General features: G+C 34.7%; 1 protein-coding gene across 4 annotated transcripts in view; it reads left to right on the top strand.

Moving 5' to 3' along the window:
- Nucleotides 1–20,987, top strand: part of ADAMTS6 (ADAM metallopeptidase with thrombospondin type 1 motif 6) — a 271,152-nt gene that overhangs the window by 190,512 nt on the left and 59,653 nt on the right. For all 4 annotated transcript variants that reach the window (XR_005019513.1, XM_036849413.1, XM_036849410.1 and 1 more), the window contains 4 exons: nucleotides 6,863–6,965; nucleotides 14,389–14,522; nucleotides 16,140–16,263; nucleotides 16,791–16,871. Coding sequence is in view for 3 of the 4 variants with exons in the window: in XM_036849413.1 (XP_036705308.1) it covers nucleotides 6,863–6,965; nucleotides 14,389–14,522; nucleotides 16,140–16,263; nucleotides 16,791–16,871 (442 nt within the window). In the remaining variant the exon portion in view is untranslated. The remainder of the gene's footprint in view (nucleotides 1–6,862; nucleotides 6,966–14,388; nucleotides 14,523–16,139; nucleotides 16,264–16,790; nucleotides 16,872–20,987) is intronic.

The raw sequence follows: 20,987 nt of genomic DNA, 5'->3' as shown, positions 1-20,987 counted from the left end.
GTTTGCCTCAAAACTGGGGTTGAAATGATTCACCACATGCATTGAACACTAAATTTAACCTTGGAAATGCCCTTGTGAATTACTTTAATGAGCTAATTAGTACCTGATAATTAGGAAATCAGGAGTTTTGTTTGCAACTTGTAAAAGAGGGTGTGGAAGCAAGGCTTTTGTTAGCCCATGTGGCATCTTTATGTGTATCACTCCTGTCTGGGTGAACAAGCAGAAATATGTCCCTTCTTCACAGTCTCAGGTCAAGTGCATGACTTGCTAAGCAAAGCAAAGGTTGAAATCCAGCCTCCACTTATGCTCCTTCAACTAACAGGGTATAATTGACTAAGAGTATGTTGCTATCCTGAAGAAAAAGAACATTAAATTTGGGGAGTGTAGAAGTTTGGTCTAGTGTAATAGTGAAGAAGCACAAGCGCATCTGGCATGAAAGTAAGAAAGGAAGAAGAAGCAGAAGGTGGGAAAGAGAGAGAAAGGGAGTAGAAGAACAAAATGCCAGTTTTGCTCAATTTGCTGTGTTCCCTGAGGCTGTAGGAATCCTGGCATCTTCCCAGCCTGTAGGAATGCTGGTATCTTCCCAGCCTATGCATCTTTTTTTAGGAAGAAAAGAGGAAAGGAAAAGGGGGGAAAGAGTTTCATTCTCGGCTTGCTTCTCACTCTTTATTACCCATAAGACATAATACAGTATTTGCAGAATTTTCCTCATTTGGAAAACATTTTGGGATGTATTGCTCTTGAAGGTAAGGGTATTTGGGGTGTATTTTGCAAATGAAAAAAAGAAGGCACAAAGAGATTCCGGGACTTTCCAAGGTCACCTATTCTTTGGGATAAAATCCAGATTACAACTCTAGTAACAGAAATGCTCCTAGACAGTTGGTCAGCAGAAGCTCAGATTTCTTTCTGCAGCAACTTTTATGCCCCAAGGAATTTTTTTTTTTTTTAGATTTATCTACCAATAAAAAGCATAGTCAAAGGAGATTCTTTTAATCTATCAGTATAACTGGAAGCATAAGATAGTCTATATAGAATGTGCTAACTTACATATTTCTCTAAAAAAAAAAAAGCAGTGAAAAAAGATACTAATATTAACTTTTTGTATCTTTGAAAATACTAAGATCAAAAGATACTGAGACCTGCAGTGTTGCTTTCTGGATCTATGTGGGGCCCTGCTGGTTACTTTTTAGAAGAAGAGGATGCTTGATAAGTATTAACACTAGGAGGCTGAAAACCCGTCAGGCTTCACATAAAAAATTTGTTGCTTATGACTACTGTTTTCTGTTGCGGTTTCTGCATAGTGTCAACATTTATTATACTTAAGTAACTTAAAAAGCATTACTCCCTAAACTCTCCACTATTCTTAAACAAAACAAAAATATACTTTATGTAATTTTTCCTTAAGAAATTACTGTTTTCTTTGATCTCTCTCATTCTTTGCAGCCGGAATACACAGCTCCTACTGAGCTTATTTCTAATCAACACAGATTCAGAGCATTCACTGAAGGAAACATTTAAATCAAGAGAACAGAACACTAGCTGATATATGCTAGAAACAGAAAGGCATGGGATCAAGTCCCCAAGTCTACTACAGTTTCCAATTACAGCACCTTCCATTTTCCATGTTTTTCTGTGAACATCCAAAACGCTCCTGCCTCAGGGCTTTTGCATTTAATGTTTCCTGGAACACTCTTTTCACAGGTTTATACGTAAGTCACTTCCTCAATTTCTTTCAACTCTGCTCAAGTGCCACCTTATCAGAGAGAATTTCTCTTGCTCTACCATTTAAAACAACTCCCTCACCCACGCCCAGCCCACCCCGCCACCTTAGTACCCTGCTTTATTTTTCTTCTTTCTCATCTCCAACTACAGTGAGCTCCAGGAAAACAGGGACCTAATCTGATTGGTTTATTCTCCAGAGCCTAGATCATATGTTATATATAAAAGCTTTTTATATATATTTGCTGAATATAAAACAGACACTTAAGGCCAGTTCTTGGTGCCTGGTTTTAAGAGTACTGATGACAAGTTATTATGTCCCCATAGGAAAGCCATCAAGGTCTAGATACCTTTCAATAAGGGATTAGATTTGTTCACTGTGGGTCCAGAAGAAAGGCACAAGACCACTGGGTTATGGGAAGGAAGACAGATTTTGGCTGAAAGAAAGAACCAGATGATAATTGCAGCTGTCTGAAAAGTATGTGATCTATCTTTCTGTAGATTATGCAGATTGTATGACCACTTTGGGGGTAACTGTACAGGAAATTTAAGAGTTTTGTGCAAATTACATTATATTCTGACATCAATTCTTAAAAGTGTGTGATTCTGTATTGACTCAAAAATTAATAATTGAGCTTGGTTCTTCTGCAAAATGCTGCCAGACAGATGTATCTATATGTTAACACCCGAAATAAGGGGTTGGCAAATTGCACCTTCTGGGTCAAATTAGGCCCATCGCCTCTTTCTGTAAATAAGATTTTAGTGGAACACAGCCCTGACTGTCATTTACATAATGTTTATGGCTTCTTTCACACTATAATATCACAGTTGAGTAGTTGTAACAGAGGTTATATGGCCCACAAAATCTAACATATTTACTGTGTGGCCCTTGACAGAAAAAATTTGCCAGCCTCTGCCCTTAACCAATAAATTGCAAAATGTAACACAAGGAAACATATCTCTATTCAGTCTCCCGAGTACCACTACCACTACTACCATTTCCTCCTCCTTCTCCTCCTTCTTCATCATCATCATCATCATCATCAACTATTTTATCTGTAAGATCCAACCATAATAATATAAACCACTCTAAATATTTAAACAGAGGGAATCTAATGCAAAGAATTAGTTACGTGGATAATGGAAGAGGCTGACAAGCCCATAGATCAGCGTCAGCAGAAAGATACCACCACTCCTACCAGAAAAACATAGGAAGGAGGTAGTTTTATTAAATCCTAGAGGCTGAAATCACACAGCAGAATCTGGAACCATACAATTGGGGGTGGGGGTGGCTGTTGTCTGATGTTGGAGCCACAAAAATATTCTGCTTCTGCCTAAGATGCTGCTTGAGGTAGAGAGGAAATGAGAGAAATACCCTGGCTTCTCCCACTAGTGCCTTCCATTGCCTGAACTCAACCAGAAGTCAGCTGACACAGAGGCCTAGGAAATGGAGCCTGCAGATTTGTTCCCCCGAAATAAAGAGCAGAGCAAGAGAATGGTGAGGAATGAGTCTATGGATGCCTAGACCAAAGACCACACAACTGCTAATGGTTATTGAGTGCTACCAGTACCAGGTACAGAGCTAAACAGTTTACATGAATCCTCACCTACTGAGTGAATACTAGTGTTATCTCCAGTTTATAGATGAGGCTTGGAAAATTAAGTACATTGCTGAGGGCTATGAATTAAATACATAAGTTAGAATTGAATCCAGGTCTGTCTTACTCCAAAATTCTTACTTTCAGCCCTCTCATTTTGTAAATAAGAAAAAAGTAGTTTGGAGCAGATAAACTTATAGCTGGTAAAGACAAGGCTAGGTCTAGAACCCAAGTTACTCCTATTAGGTTTTCGTACATCTTAAGAACTTAAAAACCTATTGTAGCATTTAGAGAGTCCAGAGGAGGCCCCCACTCAGATGCAGGAAGTGTCTTTGCACCTTGAAACTATTACTAAGCAGCCTTCCTGGACACAATTTACTCAGTTATAAAATGGAATTGTTAATCATAACTACCTTATGAGAGTGTTGAGAGAGCTTAAATAGATACAGGTCTAGAGACCTCTGAACAGTGTGACATGAAATAGGTACTTACTAAATGCTTGGAAAAAGGTAAGTAGGTGTTCTTATTGTTAATATTTTTATTATGCTGAACCTGGGAGTGGTTATCACAGGAAAAGAATAGATCAGAAATCTTATGAAATGTTTATCCAAGTTTGTCATTAAACAGTAATATCCTCCTTTTGGACCTTTTACTTCTCTTCTATCTAGGATAATAATTACAAGATAGTCAAGAATAGGATTTTTGTTTGTTTTTGTTTTTGTTTTGAAGAGAGACTTTATTTTTATTTATTTATTTATTATTTATTTATGGCTGCGTCGGTTCTTAGTTGCGGCATGCGGGATCTTTCATTGCAGCAGGCGGGCTCTTCGTTGCAGCACGTGGGGCTTCTCTCTAGTTGTGGCACTCGGTCTCAGTAGTTGCAGTGCACAGGCTTAGTTGCCCTGCAGCATGTGGAATCTTGGTTCCCCAACCAGGGATCGAACCTGCGTCCCCTGCATTGGAAGGTGGATTCTTTTTTTTTTTTTTTTTTTTTTTTTTTTTTTTTTTAAAGGTTTGCATTTTTTTTTAAATTTATTTATTTATGGCTGTGTTGGGTCTTCGTTTCTGTGCGAGGGCTTTCTCTAGTTGCGGCAAGCGGGGGCCACTCTTCATCGCGGTGCGCGGGCCTCTCACTATCGTGGCCTCTCTTGTTGCGGAGCACAGGCTCCAGACGCGCAGGCTCAGTAATTGTGGCTCACGGGCCCAGTTGCTCCGCGGCATGTGGGATCTTCCCAGACCAGGGCTCGAACCCGTGTCCCCTGCATTGGCAGGCAGACTCTCAACCACTGCGCCACCAGGCAAGCCCTGGAAGGTGGATTCTTAACCACTGGAGCACCAGGGAAGTCCCTGTTTGGTCTTGTTTTAAGTGAGTGGCCCTCGAGATGCCTTAGTTTATTAATTCAGGGCTTTTTTTTTTTTTAACCGGTTCTTATCTATGAAGTGTTATCTCTTATGCTTCTATACAGTTCCTTTCTTTCATCCAGGATAGCTGTTGTCCAACTATTCCCAAAATATGACCTTTTCTTTCCTGTCCCCGTGGCTTTACTTGGCTTCATTTTTAATAGAAGTCTTTTTTCTTTCTTAACCAGCTCAATTCCTATAATACTTTATAATATTATAAAGAATAAGTATGTATGACACTTTATTATAATTCTTATAATATACTCAAGATTTTTTTCCTCAACAAATATTTCCCTAACTAATCACATGACGCATTGATCTTTCACCTATATACAGCACCTGTAGACAATCTATAATGTGCTGTCATATACTTATTGGCTGAGATAGGGCTGTAGCTTTTCCATTTTTATCTTGTTACTCCAAATAGATTGACAGTCATGCTTGGGTGAAGTTTTAGGTGGTTGGTGCTTTACAAATACTTAAGTATTGTGTGAAAGCTTGTGGCTAGATTTCAAATTACCTGTGTTTTATTAAATTGACGATATTTGCTTAAAAACTAGCTAGTCTTGCTACATGGCAAAGCCACTGACAACCTTGGTCGTTTTCTGGGATTCCCTGAAAATGGCTTGTAAAGGGAAGCATTTCTTTATTCCAAAGATTAGCATACCATGAAACAAAAGACCCTGGAAGCATATCCTTCCAGTGTCATGCGGTATGTAACCTATGGTAAATAGTTATTTTTCATTTTTTTAAAAGGCAAATAAGAAGGATAATTCGACAGACAGAACCATTAGGTTTAGCATTGTAGTCTCATATTTTAATTTGCAGAAAATATTTTAAAATGCAAGGCTCATAACAGAATGTAGACCTGCTGTCACTATTTTCAGAACATGAGGCTTTGGACTTGATATGGTAGAAATTTTAACCACAGTATATAGGAAGTAATGATGACCATGCACATATTTGCACCTTGTGGTCTATTTTGCACATGCTTCAAGGGACCATTTGCAATGTACTGATCTCAGGAAACTGTATAAAGTAAATGTAGAGATCTAAGGGAGGGTAGTAAAATGTCCTCAAAATGATCTCTGAGAATGTAACATACTCGCCATTTATTCACAATTGAGACTTTTATCTAATGACTTATTTTGTTCTGTCATATTTAAGGGAAATGTTTTCCCCACCCATGTTTCAAAAGCAGTACTTTGCTTTTTAAGTGCTACTGCTCCAGAACTCTAAAAGATAAGTCAAATTAGGTCATATTTCCTCAAACACTATGAGAAGTTATACTTTTAATTCTTTGTGAACTTTAAGATTAAATTTAGGATGGCCCTGTGGTATTTGGAATCCAGACCTAACTATATTGGCAAGATTTTCTTCTCTAAAAAACTTAGGTAGAAGAAGCATTCCAAACTTTTAAAAACAAATAATCCTCTCTTCACCCTCTCAACATCCTTCTCTGCTCCACCACCCAACACATGTACATGTTTTGAAACTTTAGTATTTTATTTTCTGTGATGTTAATAGATTAAATGTAAATCTTAATAAGTCCGAATTCCTTGAATTTAAAGGTGTTTAGACTTGAGGCCCAGCATTTTGCCCAGTTCATTCCACATCTTAAAATATGGTTTTTGTCAGGGCTAGACAGTAAACAGCTATAATAGTTGGGATCCAAACCACAATTAATAGTGCTGAATGTTATGTTACAAACCTGCCTCTTGATTTCTTAAAATAAAGAGCTGGGAGTAGCTGTGGCAACTGGACCTCAAATACTGTTACCGAAAAGGATTTTGTGTTTTACTTTCTTCATCTAGTTTTTATGTCTGTTTATAAGGAGATACCTGATGGATTGATTGCCAAGTGGACTATGACATGCATCTGAGTGTAAAGTTGTATGGAAACTGTTTAACACTTAACTTTGTTTAAGTCACTTCAGTTATTTCTTCTGTGGCTAAGATTACAATTCAGACACTTCAATCAGAATACTGGTTGTAAAACAGTAAAGCAAATGCCAGAATTATAGCCAGAGAATAAGGGAGTGAGCTAATGTGATGGAGTTCAGGCACTTTTAATTTTAGGGACATTGTCCCTTGGTTTTGGTATTTTTCAACAATCATACTATTTATGATTTTATTTTATTTTAGCCATGTCCTTTGGGGGCCCGAGATTTTCGAGAGAAACAGTGTGCAGACTTTGACAATATGCCTTTCCGTGGAAAGTATTATAACTGGAAACCCTATACTGGAGGTAATGTATAACCTGGCAGAGTTTTCATCATGCTTGAGAGCTTTGCAAATATAAAGGAATTTATAAATATATACAAACATGCCTGTACATTCATATACATACTAGTAAAAACTAGTGTTTGCAAATCACAGGAAAGTGCTTCTAGTACTATAAAGGTCTCGTGTTTTAGTTTCCCTGTAATAAAGTTAATATGTTAGTACAAATGATCAGAAATCATTTTTTAAAACCCAATTCTATTTAACAAGGTACAAAGTTCCTAGAAATGACGTAAATCCAAATAATATTTCTGAGTTCTTGAGACTTCCTTGGGGTGTATAGACATTATATTATAATAATTTACAATTATTGAATATGTGGAATTATCACCCTAAAAACAAATTATAACGATATAAATCAACTCAAAAGAGGCCAGGAAAATTTGTGTCTTTCTTGGTCACAGACCAAGGATCTTTCCATAGATGATTATTGTTCTTTTTTAGCGAAACATTTTTTGCTCTTTATTTTAGACAAGTATCAGACACTAATTGCTCTGTAAGCACAAGAAGTTTTCTTACGCTCCCAAAATACAAACTAAATTTTGTTAAAATTTTCTCTTAGGAAAATAGAATGTACTCTTAAAAAAACTTTTATTTATTGTTTTTCCAATATCTTAGTTAGTTTTTTGTTTTTTTTCTTGGCCATGCCACACGGCTCTCGGGATCTTAGTTCCTCAACCAGGTATTGAACCCAGGCCCCAGCAGTGGAAGCACCAAGTCCTAACCACTAGACCACCAGGGAATTCCCCCAACATCTTACTTTGAAAACTTTCCAACATAGAGCAATATTAAAACAATTTTGCAGTGACAACTGTATACCCACCACCAAGATTCTATCATTGATATTTTTAATATACTGTCTTTATTACATGTCTAGTCATCTCTCTATCCATTCATTAATTTATTCTATTTTTCAGGTGCATTTCAAAGTAAATTGTAGTCATCAGTATACTTTCCTCTAGATGCTTCAACTTGTATAAGTTTAACCACAGTTCAATATTTATTTTCTTTTTTCTTTTCAGGGAAGATTATGTACAATGAAATGCACAAAACTTAACTGTACTTTCCCAGAGTTTTGACAAATGCATACACCTGTAAAACCTTACTGAGTTATAGAACATTACCATTACCTCCAAAATTCTCCTAGTCCTCACTTCCTCCCATTTAGTAGCTGCCTCTACCTACTTCCAAGAGGCAACCAGTTCTGACTTTTTTTCCTTACCATCAATTAGTTTTTTCTGTTACGGAGCTTCATGTAAAGGAAATCATGGCATAATTACTCTTTTATGCAAGGCTTCTCTAAGCCTAATGTTTTTGAGATCCATCCATGTCCTTGCAAATGTAATTAGTTCATTCTTTTTTATTGCTGAGCAGTATTCCATTGTACTAACCAGTTTGTTTATCCATTCTGCTATTGATGGAAACCTGGATTGTTTCTAGTTTTCAGCTGTTATGAATAAGCGGCTATGAACATTTGTGTATGTCTTTTTGTCGGCATATGTTTTCATTTCTCTTGGGTAAATACTTAGGGGTGGAATTGCCGGGCAATAGGGTAGCTGTGAGTTTAGTTTTAAAAGAAACTGCCAGATGTTTTTCCAAAGCGATTGTACCAGTCACACTCCCATCAACAGTGTATAAGAGTTCTGTTTGCTCCCCATCCTTGTCAACATTTCGTGTTTTCAGTCTTCTTCTGGTGGGTGTATAATGTTGTCTCAATGAAGTTTTAATTTGCATTTTCTGATCATTGAATATGTTGAGCACGTTTTCATGTGCTTATTGAGCATTTATATATCTTCTTTTATAAAATGTTTGTTCAAATCTTTTACCTATTTTTTTGGAATTTTATTTATTTATTTTTTATACAGCAGGTTCTTATTAGCCATCCATTTTATACACATCAGTGTATACATGTCAATCCCAATCGCCCAATTCATCACACCACCACCCCCACCCCCCTGCCGTTTTCCCCCCTTGGTGTCCATACGTTTGTTCTCTACATCTGTGTCTCTATTTCTGCCCTGCAAACCGGTTCATCTGTACCATTTTTCTAGATTCCACATATATGCATTAATATCCGATATTTGTTTTTCTCTTTCTGACTTACTTCATTCTGTATGACAGTCTCTAGGTCCACCCACGTCTCTACAAATGACCCAATTTCGTTCCTTTTTATGGCTGAGTAATATTCCACTGTATATATGTACCACATCTTCTTTATCCATTCGTCTGTCGATGAGCATTTTGGTTGCTTCCATGACCTGGCTATTGTAAATAGTGCTGCAATGAACATTGGGGTGCATGTGTCTTTTTGAATTATGGTTTTCTCAGGGTATATGCCCAGTAGTGGGATTGCTGGGTCATATGGTAATTCTATTTTTAGTTTTTTAAGGAGCCTCCATACTGTTCTCCATAGTGGCCGTATCAATTTACATTCCCACCAACAGTGCAAGAGGGTTCCCTTTTCTCACACCCTGTCCAGCATTTGTTGTTTGTAGATTTTCTGCTGATGCCCATTCTAACTGGTGTGAGGTGATACCTCATTGTAGTTTTGATTTTCAGTTTTCTAATAATTAGTGATGTTGAGCAGCTTTTCATGTGCCTCTTGCCTTTGCCTATTTTTAAATTGGTTATTTATTCTCAAGTGGTTCATTTATCAGATAGGTTTTACAAGTATTTTCTCACAGCCTATGGCTTTCTTTACTTTCTTTGTTTTTCTTTATTTTTTAAATGGTGTTTTGGATGAGTATAAGATTTTAATTTTGATGAATTCTAATTTTTCAGTTTTTTAATATTTTATGGTCATTGTGTTCTATGTCCTGTCTTAGAAATCTTTGCCTACCTTAACTCAGGAAGATATTTTCTTCTAAAAGCCTATGGTTTTGATCTTTATATTTAGATCTGCAGTCTAAAAATAATTTGGGGGTATGGTATGTATTTTTAGTGTATTTATAGACTCTGTTTTGTTTCATTGATCTATTTGTCAATCCTATGCTGGTACGACACTGACTTGATTACTTTAACTGTAGAGTCTTGGACATGGGTAGTATAAGCTCCTCCTACTTTGATCTTTTTTTTAAGAGTCCTTTGTATATTCTAAGTGCTTTGCATTTCCACATAAATTTTAGAATCAGTTGTTAATGGTTACAGAAGAACATGTTGGGCTTATGATTGTTGTCATGTTGAATCTTTATATCAATTGAGGAAAAACTGATATACTAACAATATTGAATTTTCCAATTTATGAACATGGTATATCTCTCCATGTTTTCCTTAATTTCTCTCAGCTATGCTTTATAGTTTTAGGTGTAAGGTCATGCACATCTTCTGTTAAATCTATTCCTGAGTAATTTATGGTTTTGACACTATTGTAAATAAAAGTTTACAATTTTTTATTTTCAGTTGTTTCAATTGATTTTTATATATTAACTTTGTATTCTGTGACCCTTCTAAATTCCCTTACTAGTTCTAATAGTTGCTTTGTAGATTGTTTAGAATATTCTTGGTAAATAGTCATGTTATCTGGAAATAGAGATTATTTTTTTCAATTTTTGTACCTTTTTATTTTATTTTCTTACCTTAATTCACTGACTTGGCCTTTAGTACAATTTGTGCATGTATTAATTATATGTGTTTTTCTTCTTTATTCTGTTAATATAGTGACTTAGTTGATAGATTTTATAATGCCAAACTGACATTTTACTCCCAGGATAAACCCCATGTGATAATGATTTATTATCTTTTTATTTATTATCTTGTTATTGGGCTTAATTGCTAATATTTGATTAAGGATGTTTACATCTATCTTCATAAGGAATATTGATTTGTAAATTTTTTTCTTGTCGTGTTTTTGATAAGTTTTGGTATCAGAGTTACTCTGGCTTCCAGAAATAGAATCCTTATTTATCTTGAAAGAGTTTGTAGGGTTGATAATACGTCTTCCTTAGAATAGGTTTTACTAATAAAATCATCTAGGCTCGGTATTTTCTTGTGAAAAGAATTTTTTTATTACAAACTCAACTCCTTTAATAGATAAAGAGCTATTCAGATTTTTTTATTCTTATGTCAGTTTTTGAATTTGTGTCTTCAAGAAATTTGCTACTTCCATGTTGTCCAATTTATTTGCAGATAATTGATCATAACATTCTCTTATTATCCTGTTTAGTATCTATAGGATCTGTAGTGGTATACAGTCTTCCATTTCTGCTATTGATAATATGTATCTTCTCTCTTTTTCTTGATCATTCTTGCTTGAAGTTTATCAATTTTATTACTCTTTTCAAAGAATCAACTTTTGGCTTTAGTACTTTTTTTCTAAGTAATTTTTTGCTCTTATTATTATTTGGGGAGAGGGGTTTATTTTGCTGTTCTGCATTCCTAACATTTGATGTATTTTTATTTGCTTCAGTTCAAAATATTTTCTTATTTACATTGTGATTTCTTCTTTGACCCATGGGTTATTTAGAACTGCGTTATTTTTGTTTCTAAATAGTTGATTTTTTCCAGATTTTTTGTTATTGATTTATCATTTAATTACATTATGATCAGAGAATACTCTGTATGATTTAAATTTTTTAAATAGTTGAAATTTGTTTTATGATACAGCTTATTGTCCAGGTTGATGAATGTTCTATGTATACTTGAAAAGGATGTGTTTTCTCCAGTTGTTGGATATAGTGTTCTATATGATAATAAGGTCAATCTGGGTGATAGTATTGTTCAGATCTTTTATATTCTTTCTGATTTTTTTCTGCTCTGGTTTTTTAATCAGTTCCTGAGAGAAGTGTGTTAAAATCTTCAACTGTTTTATGGCTTTGCTTTTTGTGTGTGGGTGTAGGTTTTTGCTTCATGTATTTTGAATCGCTTTTATTAGGTGCATATACATTTGGGTTTGTTTTGTCTTACTGTAGAAGTAAGTCTCTGAAATAGTTCACAGATTTAATAATTAGCATCTAGATAATTGTGTGCTTTGTAAATTAACCCTAAATTCATAATAATCTTTAACTGAAGGTAATTGGTAATGTGACCTTCCATTCAGAGAATCATCTTAAATCCCTTCTTGAAATAATAACATTACCTCTTCTGAAAACTTATTGTAGCAGAGGAAGCTGAACACATCTTCAGCAATAAAGGAAGAATAAATATATTTGTATTATTATCACACAGTGTAGTGAGCTAAGGAATACAACCAGAGCATTTATGTGTTCTGCCTATCAAATACTACCTTACATAATTAATACTAAAATTGTGTAAATAAAAGACTCATGTTCTCTTTTTATAGTCTGATGCATAAAAAGCTGCATTAAATTCCAAAGCATTACAATAAAAAATGGAGAAAGAACTACACTGGGTAGTAATGAAAAAAAAAATCCCAGTTAGATCTGTGGAAATTTAGAGCAATTTTATTCATGAGAATCTTATAAAAATAAATATAATACCTTGATTATCAGTTCAGGAAGAAATTATTTTATTTATTACTTGTTATTTCTGTGCTCAGTACAGCAAAATGTATCATTAACCTAAGCCTAATAATAACATTATGTTATACAGAAGTTCTATAGCCTGTAGACATTGAAAATGGAAGAAAACACGGACTTCAGCCAGAGGTTGTAAACTGGCAGTTCAGGAACCGTTTTTACTTATATACATGTTTTAGCCTCCACAGTATTTTTGAAAACTTTATATGAGTTGCCAATAAGAGTTTATATTTTTAAAATCTAGGTTTCCATCTTCTTTTGAAAAAACAATGTCTGACAATATTGGGCCATCTTCTTACATGACAAAAGTCAACTGTAACAGTGATCTACTTTAATCAATTGTTCTCTCTATAATTTATCATTGTCTCCATCACTCAGTTGGCTTCTCTTTTACTTCACCCCATAGAAACCTGGTTTCTACCTTCACTGAGACCTAGGCATGTCATTTCATCTTTCTGTCTAATTTTCTTTTTTAGAGGTAGTCTTTTTTATTTCAAGGAAATTTTATCAGATCATTATAATAAGGCCAAAGTGTTTTAAACATCATGAAACAAAGGTTCAACAGAAAGTATTTTTAAGTCCTAATTTTAATCAATAATTACATTTTTATAAATAGCTTTTTTATGTTCAGTTTTGAATAAAATAAATCCATATTGATTGCTACTTTTCCAATATACTGAGAAGTTATGATATGTACTTGCTTGTTTTTTTTAAATTGCTACTATTTATACCTATTTTTCACGTCAACCTTGAAATATACACACAGCTATTGAAATACAAATTTGAAGTTACAAAATGAAAATTCTCAAGTTACTATATGCATTTATTCACAATATAAAATTAGATTTTTAAAAAATTATTCAAGTTCATTTCTTTAAGTTTTTATTCAATTTATTTAAACTAAAAAAAGTTTGGGGGGCTTCCCTGGTGGCGCAGTGGTTGAGAATCTGCCTGCTAATGCAGGGGACATGGGTTCGACCCCTGGTCTGGGAGGATCCCACATGCTGTGGAGCAACTGGGCCCGTGAACCACAACTGCTGAGCCTGCGCGTCTGGAGCCTGTGCTCCGCAACAAGAGAGGCCACGATAGTGAGAGGCCCGCGCACCGCGATGAAGAGTGGTCCCCACTTGCCGCAGCTAGAGAAAGCCCTAGCACAGAAACGAAGACCCAACATAGCAATCAATCAATCAATCAATCAATCAATCTTTAAAAAAAAAAAAAAGTTTGATGCTATGTAATATTGGGTTGGCCATCTTACGGAAAAACCCAAACGAACTTTTTGGCCAACCCAATATTTATCTTTGATTTATTAATCTCATAAGAATTTTTCAAATTTAATGCTATAATTAATTTTATCTTTGACTTGCTAATCTCATAAGAATTTATCTCCATGCTAGAGCCACTTTCATGGAATATGATATGTTTAAAGCAGGTCTAAGTTTACTTTTATTTTATAATTACCATATCTCTGCTTGAAGTAGCAGTTTTTGTATCATATTCGGTAACAAGTGATATAATTTGCATAAATTCCTATTTGTCGTACAAGGTCATTCTCAAGGACTTCCTAAACTTTATTTTTTTAGTTTTTAAAAATTGCTTTTATTTCATCCATTTTTTTCAACATTCAGTTACCTCCACTGTGATCCCTTTTGACCTAAAATATATTGAAAATATATATGGGAAATACCTGAAATTTTAAAACCTTAAGATTACTCAGCAGGTCCTCCTTCAAGTTGCACAAGCAATGAAAGGAAACATGAAATTTTAGCAAAGAAGAAAAGAAATCTACACATCTAGGTATATAGTCAGAGAGTGATGGTCTGTTATCAATCGTAAATATGCTGTGGATGATACTGAATCACTGTTCCTTAGGAGAACCACTCCATTTATTTCTCTTCTACTATATTTGTCCAGGTGGGGTAAAACCTTGTGCGTTAAACTGCTTGGCTGAAGGTTACAATTTCTACACTGAACGTGCCCCTGCGGTGATTGATGGGACTCAGTGCAATGCAGATTCACTGGATATCTGTATCAATGGAGAATGCAAGGTTGCTCAGATTATGAATTTCATTGCTTTTTGTTGGGGTTTTTGAGACTTTTGTCCTTTTTTTCTCAGATAGTAGCTCCTAATTAATACTATGCTAATTTTTAATAAAGAGAGCTGCATTTTAATTTAATTTTCAGTAAGGAAATATACATAGTTAAAGGTAGAATTATCCATTCACATTCAAGCACCATGCAAGTGTGATTTATTCTGGTGTTCTAGTTATGTTTATAGGGATTGCTAGAGCTATGAAAATATTTTGGAATTTAATTTCCATTATTCTTCTGTTCTGTTTACAAACAAGATGATAGCAAAGAGGGGGAATGAGGATTCAGCTCATTCATATGTCTACTGTGTGTTCTCAATGAAAGATTATTTGATATATTTCATAGCAAAATATTTCCTCAAAGTGTAAAACAGCTATGCTTTTCCCATTTTGTCTTCTTTTTAAGCATTTATAATGGTTTTCGCTATAGAATTACTCTTACCTTATTAATTCATTTACTTCAGAGAATTAACCAGACCAGTTGGGAATTGCAGGAGCAAATCCATGGTATTTTCCTAGACCTGTGTATGAATCTTATCATAAGAAATTAGCCACAAAAACCACTGTTTTCTTAACATTTTTCCTTGTCTGCTTTTGTTTGACCTTAAAGAGAAGCATAAAACTAAATGCCAGAAACTGAGAAAGATGAGATAAAAAACACTGTCTATTTTAATTAGTCTCATAATTTCCTGCAAGTTTCTGTCCTTCTGGTTAACTTGTCTCCAAATGTATCTGATGTTGCACTCTGTGTGTGTGTGTGTGTGTGTGTGTGTGTGTATTTACTTGAAGAAAAAGTTATTTCTGGGACGGTATAAAAATGTTTTTCAGATAACCAAGACCCAGGCACAGGTTATATTCAGACATTGCATGCCTGGTATCAATGGCTAAAAGTCAAATTACAAATTTAAGTGCCAAAATATGCCAAAAATATATGAAGGCCACATTTCTATGATTAAATACAAAATTGAAAGGTAGAATTTCAGCTTCTACAATAAAATTTCATGTTTACATCTCCTTTTTCTTTATGGTAATTTTATTCAGCTAATGGAAACAGGTATTCATTTTTAGAGATTTCCTCAGGCATGAATTCCACAACTAATCCTTGACACTAACACTAACAATTGGATATCCAAAAGAGCCAATGGTTCAAAAAGGGCAAACCATAATGCTCAGTCAAGACTCTTGTTGTTATAACCCTTGTTGTGTAGGACCATATGCCATTTTTTCTTAGTTCTTGCATTTCTTAATTGAGGGTATAAGTAAGAGCCCATTGCCAACAAATTACAATATTTTAAGAATTGGAGCCTGGTATCTATAAATGAAGAAGAAGTCTAAGCTAGAAATATAGGTGTACATTCCTGGGGAATCAGAATTTTTTTCTTTAAACTTATGTGTTGAGAAGTGTTAGCTAGAATTACTTAGGGAATGAAGGTAAAAGTGGAAAGAGGAAAGTATTTCCTGTTTAGATTTCCTGTACTGGAAAAACACATAAATAAATAAGTTATATTCATTTGGTTAGTGGGTCCAAGAGTTCCTCCTCTTTTTGACACACTGATTATTCTTCTCCGTTTTCAGCATGTAGGTTGTGATAATATTTTGGGATCCGATGCTAGGGAAGATAGATGTCGAGTCTGTGGAGGGGATGGAAGCACATGTGATGCCATTGAAGGGTTCTTCAATGATTCGTTGCCCAGAGGAGGTGAGTGTGTAGAAAGAACTCTTCCTCACACCTCTGGTGTACTTGGAATAGCCAAAATATTTGATTTCCCCCCTTATTTTAAAAATTTCTTTATTCAGGCAGACAATGGTTTTTCCCCAAATTGCTTTCAGTCCTTTAAATATTAAATGTGGCTTCAGGTTAGATATTTTAAGGAAATATTATTCCATTTCTACTTGACTTCATTTAGCCACGTTTCTTTAAGATGGGAATTCCCGCAGAGCCTTGAAGTGGGGGCCATGTGTTGAGGGGAAAAAAAAAAAAAAAGAACCAATATTATATATCTTGAGACTTTAAAGATATCTTGAGATAATTTTAGAGGAAAAGAAAAATACTCTTAGATGTATTCATGAACCCAAAGGGGAATTTGCTCGTTATTCACAATTTATAAAGTGCAAAAGAAAGCATGGAAGAATAAGGAAACTGTTATTACTGAATGCTTACTAAACACTCATTTTCTGACGAAAGCTCCAGATGCTGCTTATTACTGGCTGTCTTCTGTGTTCCAGGCTACATGGAAGTAGTGCAGATACCAAGAGGCTCTGTTCACATTGAAGTCAGAGAAGTTGCCATGTCAAAGAACTATATTGGTAAGTAGCATATTTTGCTAGATTTGAAAAAATTAACGAGGAAAAGCACTGCAGTATCATGAAGGAAAAGACATACTGCTTTGAGGTAGAACACTTTCATGTTAAAAAGGAAGAAGTTCCACATGAAAGAACTAAACAAAAAAATTAGTATTTTATAGCTTACTCTTCACTGGGTTAGTTGATTTTTTTTTTTTTCTTTAATTTTTGGCTGCGTTGGGTCTTTATTGCTGTGCACAGGCTTTCTCTAGTTGCAGCGAGCGGGGGCTATTCTTCGTTGTGGTACGCGGGCTTCTCATTGAGGTGGCTTCTCGTTGCAGAGCACGGGCTCTAGGCGCACGGACTTCAGTAGTTGCAGTGCGCAGGCTCAGTAGTTGCGGCACGCGGGCCCTAGAGCGCTTGGGCTTCAGTAGTCGTGGTGCGTGGGCTTCAGTAGTTGTGGCTCACGGGCTCTAAAGCGCAGGCTCAGTAGTTGTGGTGCATGGGCTTAGTTGCTCTGCAGCATGTGGGATCTTCCCAGACCAGGGATCGAACCCATGTCCCCTGTGCTACCAGGGAAGTCCCATAGTTGATTTTTTTAAATCAATTTTTAGTGAGGTATAATTTACATATAATAAAATGCATCCATTATAAGTGTATAGTTCAAAAAGTATTTACAATTTTATCTGTATCTATCTCTCTATATATATAGATATAGATATCCATATAAATACCACAACCAAGATGTAGAACATTTCTGTGACTCCAAAACATTCTCTCATTACCCTTTGCAGTCAAGTCCCCCTAGCCTTAGCCTCAGAAAACATTGATCTCTTTTCTGACATATTATTATTTTACTTTTATTTATTCTGGAATTTCACATAAATAGGATCATCTAGTATGTACTCTTATATCTGGCTTTTTTTTCATTCATAACAATGTTTTTGAGATTCATCTATATTGTTGAGTGTATCTGAAGTTCATTCCTTTTTTTTTTTTTTTTTTTTAAGATTTATTTATTGATTGATTGCTTGCTATGTTGGGTCTTCGTTTCTGTGCTAGGGCTTTCTCTAGTTGCGGTGAGCGGGGGCCACTCTTCATCGCGGTGCGCGGGCCTCTCACTGTCGCGGCCTCTCTTGTTGCGGAGCACAGGCTCCAGACGCGCAGGCTCAGTAGTTGTGGCTCACGGGCCTAGTTGCTCCGCGGCATGTGGGATCTTCCCAGACCAGGGCTCGAACCCGTGTCCCCTGCATTAGCAGGCAGATTCTCAACCACTGCGCCACCAGGGAAGCCCAGTTCATTCCTTTTTATTGCCAAATAGTATTCCATTGTTTGGATATACCATAATTTATTTATCCACTCACTTGTTGATGGATATTTGGGTCATTGTCAGTCTTCGAATATTATGAATAAAGCTTCTTTGAACATTCATAGACAAGTTTTGTGTAGGCATATGTTTTCGTTTCTCCTGGATAAAAAGCCTAGGAGTGAAATCACTGGGTCATATGATAAGTACATGTTTAACTTTATAAGAAATTAATTAAATTAACTGTTTTCCAAAGTGATTGTATCATTTATATTTCCACCAGTAATGTAAAAGAGTTCCAGTTGCTCTACATCCTGTCAGTACTTGGTATTGTCAGTCTTTTTAACTCTACCCATGTAGATATTTTTTTTGTAAAATATCTAAACAAATATTTTGCCTATTTTTACATTTTTTCTTTTTATAAAGTTATGAGTTCTTTATATATTCTAGTTATGTCTTGTTCAAATATATGTTTTATGAATATTTTCTTCTAATCTGTGGCTTGTTTATTTCTATTCTTAATGGTCTTTTAATTCTGATGAAATCTAATGTATTAATTTTTTTATGGCTTGTGCTTTCACATCCTATCTTAGAAATTTTGCCTACCCCAAGGGTGCAAAGATTGTCTTCAATGTGTCTTAAAGAAATTATGGGTTTAGCTTTTACATTTAGATATATGGTCCATTTTGAGTTTTTATGTAAGGTATAAAGTAAGGATTGAAATTCAGTTATTTTCACATGGATATTCAATTACTATAGCACCCTTTGTTCAAGAATGTTATTTCCCCCATTGAATTACCTTGACATTTGTGTTAGAGATCAATTGCACATGAATGTATGGATCCATTTCTGTTCCCTGCCATTGTTCCGTATGTCTGTCCTTAAACCAAAACCACACTGTGTTGATTAATAGAGATTTCCATTAGGTCTTGAAAAGAGGAAGCATTAGTTCCTCAAATTTGTTCCTCTTTCTCAAAATTATTTTTGCCTTTCTAGGTCCGTTACATTTCTATATACATTTTAGAATCAGCTTGTCAATTTCTACAAAAAGAGATTATTTGGAATCTATAGATCAATTTGGGGAGAATTGACATCTTAAAAATATTGTCTTCCAATACGTGAAAAGACTTACCTGTATATTTATTTAAGTCTTTACATTTGTTCAGTAATGCTTATTTTTCAATGTACATATCTTGCACATATAGATTTTTTAAAAATCTATCACTAAATATTTCATGCTTTTTGATGTTATTGTAAATGATATTGATATTTTAATCTCATATTTGAATTGTCAGTTGTTATACAGAAATTGATTTGTTTTTGTATTGACCTCATGTCCTGTGACCTGGTTATACTCATATATTAGTTCTAATAGTTGCTTTGTACATTTCTTTGGATTTTCAACATAGATTATCATGTCATCCTTCAACAAAGGCAGTTTTACTTCTATCTTTCCAATATTTATGTCTTTTATATCTTTTTTCTTGCCTTATAATAGTGATCAGGACCTTCAGTACAATGTTGAACAAAAGTGAGGAGACTGGACATCTTTTCATTGTTACTTATCTTAAAGGCAAAGAATTCAGTTTTTTGGGTTTTTTTGGGTTTTTTTTAAACCACTAAATATAATGTTAGCTAGAAGATTTATGTAGATGCCCTTTATCAGGTTGAGGAAGTTCCCTTCTGTTTCTAATTTTGAGAGTTTTCTTCATGAATAGGTTTTGAGGTTTACTGCATGATCAAGTGTTATTTTTTTCCCTCCGTTTCCTGTTAATATAGTAAATGCTTTGATTGGTTTTCAAATGTTAAATCAATCTAGCATTCTTGGGATAAAAATCACTTTGTCATAAATTTATTATCCTTCCTATATATTGCTACAATTGATTTACTAATATTCTGTTAAGAATATTTGTTTGCATCTATGTTCATGTGGGATATTGGTCTGTAGTCTTTTCTTATAACATCTTTGTTGGTTTTTATATTAGGATAAACCTGTCCTCATAAAGTTGGTTGGGAAATATTCCTTTCTTCTCTATTTTCTGAAAAAGTCTGGGTAAAATTGGTATTATTTCTTAATGTTTGATAGAATTCAACTGTGAAGCCATCTGGGCTGGAGTTTTCTTTGTGGGAAGTTTTAATGAAAAATTCAGTTTCTGTAATAGGTATAAAGTTGTTGAATTCATTGGCATAATTTTGTGCATAATATTCCCTTATTCTGTTTGAATGCCTGTAGGATCTGTAGTGATGGCTCTTCTCTCATTCCTCACATTGGTGATTTATATCTTATTTTTCTTGATTGTTCTAGGGGGGTGTTTATTAACTTTATTGATCATTTCAAAGAACAACCTTTTGGTTTAAATGACTTTTCTATTATTTCTCCATTTTCCAGTACATCAATTCCCACTCTTCTCTTTATTTTTTCCTTTTTGCTATTCACTTTGTGTTTAATTTGTTATTTTTCTAGCTTCTCAAGATAGAAACTTAGATTATTGATCTTAAAAATCTTTTTTCTAATCTAAAATAGGCATTTTGCACTATAAATTTCCCTCTAAGCATTGCTTTAACTTCATCCCATATATTTGATATTGTTTTTTTCCAACACTCAATTTAAAATATTTTATTTACCATATGACTTAGAAGGTATTATTCAATTTCCAAATATTTGGGGGATTTTCTTAATTCCATTATGGACAGATAAGGTACTTTGTGTGATTTTAGTTCTTTTGTTGAGGTTTGTTTTTACAGCCCAGAATATGGTCTCTCTTAATGAATGTTCCATGTACACTTGAGAAGAATGTATATTATGGTAGTATTGGGTTTAGTATTCCATATAT

The sequence above is a fragment of the Balaenoptera musculus genome, chromosome 3, assembly GCF_009873245.2.
Source record: "Balaenoptera musculus isolate JJ_BM4_2016_0621 chromosome 3, mBalMus1.pri.v3, whole genome shotgun sequence".
Lineage (NCBI taxonomy): Eukaryota > Metazoa > Chordata > Mammalia > Artiodactyla > Balaenopteridae > Balaenoptera > Balaenoptera musculus.
This window is presented reverse-complemented; position numbering and strand designations above follow the sequence as displayed.